Raw genomic sequence first — 9,054 nt, forward strand, 5'->3', positions numbered from 1 at the left:
ATTGCCAGTGTCTAAACAAGGAACAAGCCAGGCGTGGTAGCGCACGCCTTTAATCCCAGCACTCGGGAGGTAGAGGCAGGCGGATTTCTGAGTTCGAGGCCAGCCTGGTCTACAAAGTGAGTTCCAGGACAGCCAGGGCTACACAGAGAAACCCTGTCTCGAACCCCCCCCCCAAAACAAAAACAAAAAAAAAAACAAGGAACAATTTCCCCCTTTGAATGAGTACCTTGAAGGCAACACCCTGCACTGCCCTCCTACGACATCCTCAAGGCTCCCAACTTATCTTACTCTACGATTCAGAGCCCTGGGAGAATTTGGGTGTCCCCACACTGGGAAGCTAGTCAGTCATGACTGTGCCCATATGGTCCAGAAGCTTAGGACAGAATGTCTTCTTAATCCCACTCTAATGGTCTCTCCTACAATCCACCAAGACACATGTGGCACCCAGAACACCACTTCCCACCAGTGGTTGCTTTAGTTTGTATCTTTTATTTTACAAAAAAATAGCAAAATCTTTCTTTTCACAAAAATAGATTTCCCTCCTCCCCCCTCCCCCCTGGTCCCTTTTCACAGCCTAGTAGATTTCAGAATATATTCTGCAGCCCACCGTGGGGGGAATCTCCCAGTGTCCTCAGTTCTGAGACATTGCCAAAGCTGCCGGCCAGCCTGTTTCCCTTGGGGACTTTTCTGGAGCCAGAAGACATTCCAGGTCCTGCTGCCCCGGAGAGCCCCACTGTTTCTTTGGAAGGCAGGCAGTTCCTCAGCCATAAGAAGGGGCCTGGTTTTGGAGGTTTGCCTCAGCAGCCATCTCTAGCCAGCCCAGGGTGTGGAAGGGCTTTCTGGCATCAGGCTAGAAATCCTTACTCAAAGCAGAAACAGTTGTGTCCTGGAGAGTGTCTGACAACCTCTATTTGCACATGCATCTTGGTGTTGCAATCAGCAGGCCCTAGAGTAGAAGTCAAGAGCCTTGAATTTTTAATGGTTTCAATTTCCTCCAATGCATATTGAGAGACAGAGACAATATTCTTATGTGACTTCTTGTCCTCCTGGCCTCTCAGGATAAAGGCTCTGGAAGGGCTGAAACCTATTTCTGCCAGTTTCCCTACCTGTGAGTCTGTGCAGAGGGCTCAGCATGGAGGTATTAAGTAATGGCTAATGAATAAGCATCCCAGCCTCTCTGGATAGCTGTGGCTTGGAAATCCAAGAAGCCTGAATGTATCAGGAGGTTGGGCGGAGGCAGGTGTTTTTAGGATGGTAAGGTCTCCATCAGTTGTATTATCCTCAGTGTCCTGAGATAGAAGAAAATTGGATTCTCCAATTCATTCAAGTTCCAGTGGCTCCCTGGTCTGGAGGGCTATTTTGTGCTGGCCTTCAGTCATGTCAGTAGATTCTGGGTTTGAGATTGAAGTATCTTGTGTCCAAGTTCAAGATCCAGGGGACCCTGAGGGATCAATCCCAACCCTCAAGAGGCTTACCATGTTTGCTTGTTTTTTGTTTTTGTTTTGTTTTGTTTTGTTTTTGAGACAGGGTTTCTCTATGTAGCCCTGGCTGTCCTGGAACTCACTCTGTAGACCAGGCTGGCCTCGAACTCAGAGATCGAACCTACCTCTGCCTCCTAAGTGCTGGAATTAAAGGTGTGCACCACCACTGCCAGGCTCATAGGCTTAATGATATCAGGCCCTGCTAGAGGCAGAGATGAGTGAACTGACAATCCATAGACATCCTTGGCTGAGCGAATCAGCCCACATTGTGGTACGTCAGAGGTTTAAGGAACTCAGGGCAAAGCTGCACTGTCTAACCTCCACTCAAATGCCAGGGACTCATGTTTATAGAAGATGGTAGTCCAGAAGATTCAGAGGTACAATTCCATCTACACACACACATTTGTACACTTGTACACATGGTCAGAGTTGGGTCACTAAGCTGTCATTACTCCTAAAATGGTCATGGACTTATAGTCAACCTGTCCATCTGTCTACACATCCATCATCCATCCATCCATCATGAGAGCCTACTATGTGTCTGGAAGGACCTAGATCTCTCAGACAAATCACACACACACACACACACACACACACACACACACACACACACACACTTGCTTACTCAGGTACAGGCACTCACTCTCAATAATTTTCTTACCAGCACTCAGCCACATCCTTATTCCACCATGGAGTTGGGAACTATCATGGTAGAGTGTAAGGTTGAAATATCAGAGCAGAACCCTGGTAGCCTACCCTACTCTTGGACTTAATATGAGGGGCTAAACTCCTTTTCTTCTGTGGCCCACTTGGAACCCTCCCTTCTTCATGCATTCCGGGACGCAGACAGACTTCTGAGAAGTCCAGAGGTGTTGGGTCTATAGAGGGTTCCTACTCTTAAGCAGGCCTTCAGATTTCTCTACCCACAGGCTCCTAAGGGTCCCCTCTCCAGGCTACACTGTCTTCAGATGGTCCATCTGACAGGCAACAGCATCCAGATCTGGACTCAGTGACAGATCCGTTCTGTCATCTCCCTCTGTAGAGACACAAAGTAAGGAAGGGTTAGTTTGATCTCAGCTTGCCAGGCAACTCCTTGCCAAATCATGGGGTTTATTGAGCCTCACCCCTCCACCCCTAAGCTGCAAATCATGGCAGCAGATCTGGAGTTGTAAACTGACATCTGCATGAGTTCTCTATGAGAGTCCAGAATCTAATGATAAATGAGTTGTGGCCCCTGGGTATAGGCGTTTCATACAGATCCTTTGGATCTAAACTTTCAGGAGCGAGCACTGGTAGCAGAGGGTAGTGAGACATGACCTTACCAGTGGCTCCAGTTCCCTCTGGTCCACCAGGCTGAACTCCTGGATGAAGTAGTAAAAGTGCTTATAGCAGGTGTTGACATGTGCCTCCGCCCCCATGCTGAGGATGCTGTCGAAGTGGTGGATGTAGACATGGACAAAGACTCGGAAGAGTCGGGTCAGGATCTTGGTGCAGACCTGCTGGAAGTTCTTGGGGAAGGGAACTCCTAGGGATGGAGATGAGTGGAAGAGGAATCAAAATCCTAGGGAGAAAACTCTGCCTCCCCCCAGGCAGTCTTCACCCCTCCTCCGCACAGGACCCGTAGAGAAAGGCAGAACAAGAGCTTCCGCTTTCTCCTATAGTTTTCTTTTTGGGTGAGAAGTGCTGGGGACTGAACCTAGGAATCCATTCACACCATTGAGCTCTAACCCCAGCAGATCTTAAAATGCCTTCTCCCTGCCCTAACCCAGATCACCTCCCACATTTCCCACTCCTTAGGGTAGGGCTTTGCAAGCTTGTCACTGGCCAGTCTGCCTCAGACCACAGTGAAAATTATGGCCTAACCTTTCCTCAGAACCCTGAGCACCCATACAGATACAGACACACACCACTGTCTCCTATACAGTCCAGTGGGGGGGGGGTTGCCAGTATGTGGGCCAGTGTTTAAAAACATGGGCCTTCGGGGTTAAGTCTTATTATCACAGCATGGCATGGTGCAAAGCTTTTATGAGCCAATCCTGACGGCCCTCTCCAGTCACATGCTCAGCTCTGCTGCTTACTGTTCTCACAGCTGGCTCATTACACTCCCGTCCCCCACCAACACTCCAAGAACTGCTTCAGAATATCATTCATTCCTTCAGATATTCAATAATATAAAGAACTTTCCCTCTGTTAGCCCAGCTGTGAGCTGGGCCCTTTGTACCTCTGCCCTCTGCTCTTCACAATTGTGCTGATGGCTCTGATAGTCATTCTAGATATGATAAAATGTAGGTAATGTGTAAAGGTGAAGCCACTCGCCTGAGGACCCATAATTATTAATTAGTACGATCCGGAGGCAGGACTCAAACCCTCTTTGCACAGCAGTACCTCTTAGAGATAAATAATACCGATCCTGTCTGACCAGGAAAGGCCACTAGAGGCATGGGAAAGCCAGTGCATACACAGGTCCCACATCCAGGGCAGAGATCCTGGTGGTTTACACCCTCATTTCTACTATGACAAAATCATCCAGTCATCTAGTGGAAAGTTTACCCAGGGCTCACAAACCCAGGGATATAGGCTAGAGGAAATAAGAGCCAGGACCAGACTAAGCCCTAGTCCATACACATCCTTCCTTTCCACTGTTCCCTGGGGCTTGTGCTCTGCCTCTCTGAGAACCCTGCCTAGTCCCCACACTCCTGCCCTACTTATTTGGAAAATGGCATCTGGTCCCCACAACACAGAATTCCAGTTCTGAAGCCTTTTCTATTCAGTGTGCTATCCCACCATTGGCCTCAGTTTCCTCCTGTATAAAATGAAGGTACCTGCTGCTCACAACACTGCAGGAAATGGTAGCAACAGCTGGGGAGGGGGCGGTGCTTGAATTGTGACTCAGTGCCCAGCTTTCCCCAGCATTCAGACTTCTTCCCTCGGGGCTAGACCATCTGTCCCACCCACTTGAGTCTCTATAGCCCAGGAGGATGCTGGGACCCAGTTTGCAGGTGGGGCTTCTGTGATGAATACAGTTCAGCTTCTGGGTGGGGTCCCTGGGCTAGGGTGACATTATTTATCTCCTATCCACACCCTTACCTGCCCAAGTCCAGCTGGACCCGACTAGGGAGCACCAAGTCTGAGGAAAGATACCTTTTGGGCCAATCCAGCTTCCAATCCTTCCAGTCCCTGAAGCCAGGATTCAGAGGGGACTCTGGGGAGGCTGGAAGCAAGATCAGCCCAAGCACAACAATATATCACTTGTTCTGGAGAGTGGAGAAATAGGGTTTGTGGACATGCTGGGATAGTCCACAGTGAAACACTCATGCTTTAGACATGAGGTGCCCCAAATGAAAATCAGATAGTCCTTGTTAAATGTTTGACCGTAACCAAGATGCTGCCTCAACCGGTTTCCTCTTCCACAATATGGGAAGGACCCTCCCTGGCAAGGCTACCTCTGCAGTCATCAGTGCTCACCCACACGTGTAGGAAAGACATTCTCATCATTGATGAGACCCTCGATCCAGTCCATGAGCAATGCCATATAGCGGGGTGCTGAGAGCTTGGCGGGCCTTCGGTACTGACGCTCGTCCTGCCAGCGGTACTCGTAGCGGGGCCCACCAGCCATGACTGGGCAGCTGCTCTCACTGCAGTGCTCAGCCATGGTGCCATAGATGAGGTTAATACGGTTGAAGAAGTCCACCACATGCACAGCGATCCAGTCATCGATGCTCTCCCCAGGCGGCAGCCTCACCACACTCCGAAGGTCCAGGCCGGACTTGAGTGAAGCTTGTGCCTTCTTATATAGCTCAAAGCGCTGTGTGCCAGGCTCGAAGCGCTTCCGGGGCCGGAAAGTCTTGTCCTTCGCAAACACCTGCTTCAGACACAGTGCCATGGCCAGGCGGGTGCAGCTGGATGTCCCAGCACAGGGACTTGAAGATGACCTGCCAGAGACAGGGGCAGGGGAAGTAGGTGGTTAGGGCCTTAGAAAGTGGGTTTTGACTTCCCAACACATCATTTTTCTCTAAGCTGTCAGCCCGGGGACAGTTTCTTTACCTCCATGAAACCCTCGTCCCCAGCAGCGTCTAATCCTCTGTGGTCTACTTTAGCGGCACACCCCACCCCTGAAGCTGCGCCACAAGCCTTTCATTCTGCTTCCTTTCCTCCCTGCTTTCTTGGAATCTTGCAGAGGGTGTGCCCTGGGCTCCAAACCGGTGCTTACAGGACTTACTGTTGAGCTTTACAGAAGTGACAGAGGTTTTTGCAGGCCCGCCAGGGGACAGGGGCCCCAGACAAGATATCCTCTGGAAGCCCCATAGGCCATCTGTGTAGTAAGAGAGCCTGGCTGCACTGTACTTGAGAGAGGGGGTGGACTTTGAGTTCCTCTGGGATATCCCGAAGTCCATCTGGCCACGGGGGATTCCCAGGGGGCAGAAGGGACTTTTCTACCAAAAATGTCTTTTCCGTTCTCTTTACACTGAAAGAGGAAAGGGCCCTCACAAGGCCAGCTGAGTGGCCTTAAGTGTGGCTGCAGGCTCTGCAGGAAGAGGAGGGTGGCAGGCCCAGAACAGTGCTACTTCCTCTGACAGACACTAGAGTTCCTTTCCTCAAAGCTCAATTCCCAAACAGTATGAGCCGCTGACCTTCCCCTTGCACCCAACACTCCATGGATTTTCAGCATGCCTACTATGTATGCACCTAGCACTGGGGGGCTGGGGTAGAACAGCCAGACTCACCCTACTGGTCCTTCTGCATGTTTGCTTTACCTCTTAGAATAGAAGGATCCCAGACTCAGAACAGACTTCAGGGAGCATCCACCAGAGTCTCCCAAAGTCCTGGGATCTTGTCTCTGCTTCAAAACTAGCTTGCTTGCATCACCATGGATTTAGTCCATGCGAATCCTTGAACACCCTACAGGTGGGTGTCTGAGCATCTCAGGCATTTCATCTCACGCACCAATATACATGAGCTATTGGAGAACGCAGATCCAGGCAATGGCCAAGACTGCAACAGCCACAGACTGAGCACGGACCCTGACCACAGACTTATAAACTAAGCTCAAGTTCCATGCTAAATTCTGGCTTGCCCCCCGCCCTGGTTAGTCTGAGCCCTGAGCCTCACTCCACACTGAATGAGGCTTGAGACAGTGGTAGACAAAGCGTATCCTTCACCTCTGACTGACTCTGACTCAACTTTGAAGCAAGTTTCCTTTTTCATTGATAACTGCTGGGGCAGGACTGGGCAAGAAAGGGAGGGAATAAGGTGACAGTGTGGCCAAAGGCATGGAGCATAGAGGATGCCACTTCTGGAAACAAATCCAACTTACAGAAATGTCTGGAACAGGAGTTTTCCCTCCTAATCACAGCAGGCAGACAGAATGGAACAACCAGGACAAAATGAGAGCAGTTTGGAGAGCAGAAGAGAGCTCGTGACCTCTCAGAAGAAGCTTGAAGATGTGGAAGGTCCTCCCACTTATTCTGCATGCTTCCCCCTACCACAACTTCTTCCCAAAGAAATGCCAGGCTGTGATTGAGCTTCTCGAATGAAAGCTCTGTACACCTCAGTTGCTGTCTTCCTTATAAGCTCTGCCTGGGGCAGGGCTTCACTGTAATCAGCGGGGTTTCTGAGGCCTCCGCTTTCCTTTGGCCTCCCCATTACTGACTGATTGTTACAGATTCTCTCACTCTGCCTTTCAATTCCACAGCCTGCCTTTCCTGACCCACCAGCCTCCAGCAGCCACCCTGGGATTCTCCTTGATCCCTAAACATGTCCTCACTGTCCTGCCTGTGTGTCTTTTGCTGGTCAGTTTCTGTTTTCTCTTTCTATCTGACTGAATGCTCCCTTCTTCGGCAGCTTCCTCCAGATCCCAACCTTGTGTATGGCTTCTCTTTGACTGCTTGTTCCTACCCCTCTCCATCAGGACTTAAGTTGGTGGCTAGGCTTTAGGAACAGCTTAGACTCCAGAGTCTTAGAGTTGGCTGGGGAGATGTCTCAGTGGGTAAACTTGCCTGAGTTTGATTCTTGGGACCAACATGGTGGAAGAAGAGCACTCCCACAAACTGTCTCTGACCTCCACATGTGCACTGTAATGCACACATAAATGTGTGTGTTCCCGAGCTCGTACATGCATGCATGAGCAAGTGTGTGGACACACATAAATAAATGTTATTAAGTTTTGAAAGTAAATCTTGCCTCTCAATAAATGAAGAGTGAGGGAGAAAGAACTGATATCAGCTCTGGGCCTCCATTTCTGCATGCCCATCTTCACATACCCACAGCAGCACCACACACACACACACACACACACACACACACACACACACACGTTGGGATAGCTGAGAGGTCAAGTGGTGAGTCCCACATGAACAGATGGAGAAACTGAGGCCTAGGAGGAGGATTTGAGGAGCCTGAATTTGCACAGCAAGTTAGAAGTAGGGGACTGGTATAAAAAGGGACTCAGCCTATGACAAGGTACAAAGTTTCCCTTTCCTGCTCTGTCTGGCCACTGGCCTGCTATAGATAATTGTGAAGGAAGGGAGTAGAGAGGCCTCACCTCCTTAGTATAGAACTTTAGGGCCCAGGACTTTTCCTAGAAAGAGTAAACTTGGAGGTGAGTACGGAAGGTAAGCTAAGAGGGCATCCCCTGTCTGTTACCACTCTCCTCTCCCAGCCTCACACGGAGCCTCTCTTCCCCTTCCCTGTGGACCCCCCCCCCACTTTAATTACTGGGTAGGTGGTCAGTGGTTTGCTTACTCCGTGACCAAGCATTTAATCTTCCTAGATGAAGAGCACAGGCTGACTGACACTGCCTGTTTCTCTTACTTAGTCCCCTGCCAGGGACACACCTGCTCCTTCCTTAGGCTGGCTTAGAATCAGCCAGAAGATGGTCCCAGTTTGAACTCAGAATCTAGCCTAGCATGCCCTGCGGGACAAGATCTAAGTTTGAGATTCTCAGAGAAAGAGGGAGCGACAGACAGCGCTGTCCCGCCAGACCCGCCCTTACCTCCCGCGAGCCCCTAAGAACCTCCCCTTAGCTTCAGCTGTTAGGGCCAAACAGGTCCTAGGACCCAGAGGAGCCAGCCTGACATTTCCGCTCCTGAAGACACGCCCCCCACCACCGCCAGCCACCGCCACCCCCACCCCGGACTTCGGACGCTGTGAGCCTCGGACCCTGGGCTGAGGACTGTGGCTAGCCTGCTTTTGGGCCGGAGTCGCTTCCAGAAGGTGCCACGCGAGGACCAAGAAGAACTAAAAGTGGAAGCAAGACTGGGCCCTGGGGGGCGCGGAGACGCGGCGCTCACTCACCCGCTCCGCCTGAGTGGACAGCTCCGGGTCTCTGTCCCTGCGGCCACACCGCAGCGCGCTGGTCGTCCTCCGGCCTGTGATCCCGCCGTGCGGGTCTCAGCGTCTACCCACCAGTCTGATCTGGGCCGCGGCTGCCGTCCCGCCGCCAGTGCTCGAGGAGACGCCAGCTCCGCCCCGGGCTCAGCCACGCCGCGGCCACGGGGCGGGGAGGGGCGGGGAAAGGGACTCCCCCGTCCCAGGATACACACTCTTCTCTTTAGCCTTTCCGGGAAGTGGGAAG

The 9,054-nt window shown here is 51.3% G+C and overlaps 1 protein-coding gene across 1 annotated transcript; it reads right to left on the bottom strand.

Moving 5' to 3' along the window:
- Nucleotides 1-2,148: 2,148 nt before the first annotated feature.
- On the bottom strand, nt 2,149-9,054 carry Mob3c (MOB kinase activator 3C). Its single transcript, XM_021160502.3, has 4 exons — nt 8,775-9,054; nt 4,947-5,413; nt 2,804-3,006; nt 2,149-2,517 (listed from the first exon to the last, which is right to left on the bottom strand). The coding sequence occupies exons 2-4, from the start codon at nt 5,362-5,364 to the stop codon at nt 2,488-2,490; spliced, it is 651 nt and encodes a 216-aa protein (XP_021016161.1). The 5' UTR covers nt 5,365-5,413; nt 8,775-9,054; the 3' UTR covers nt 2,149-2,487.

This window comes from Mus caroli, unplaced genomic scaffold, assembly GCF_978045245.1.
Source record: "Mus caroli unplaced genomic scaffold, Mus_caroli_1 scaffold_6, whole genome shotgun sequence".
Lineage (NCBI taxonomy): Eukaryota > Metazoa > Chordata > Mammalia > Rodentia > Muridae > Mus > Mus caroli.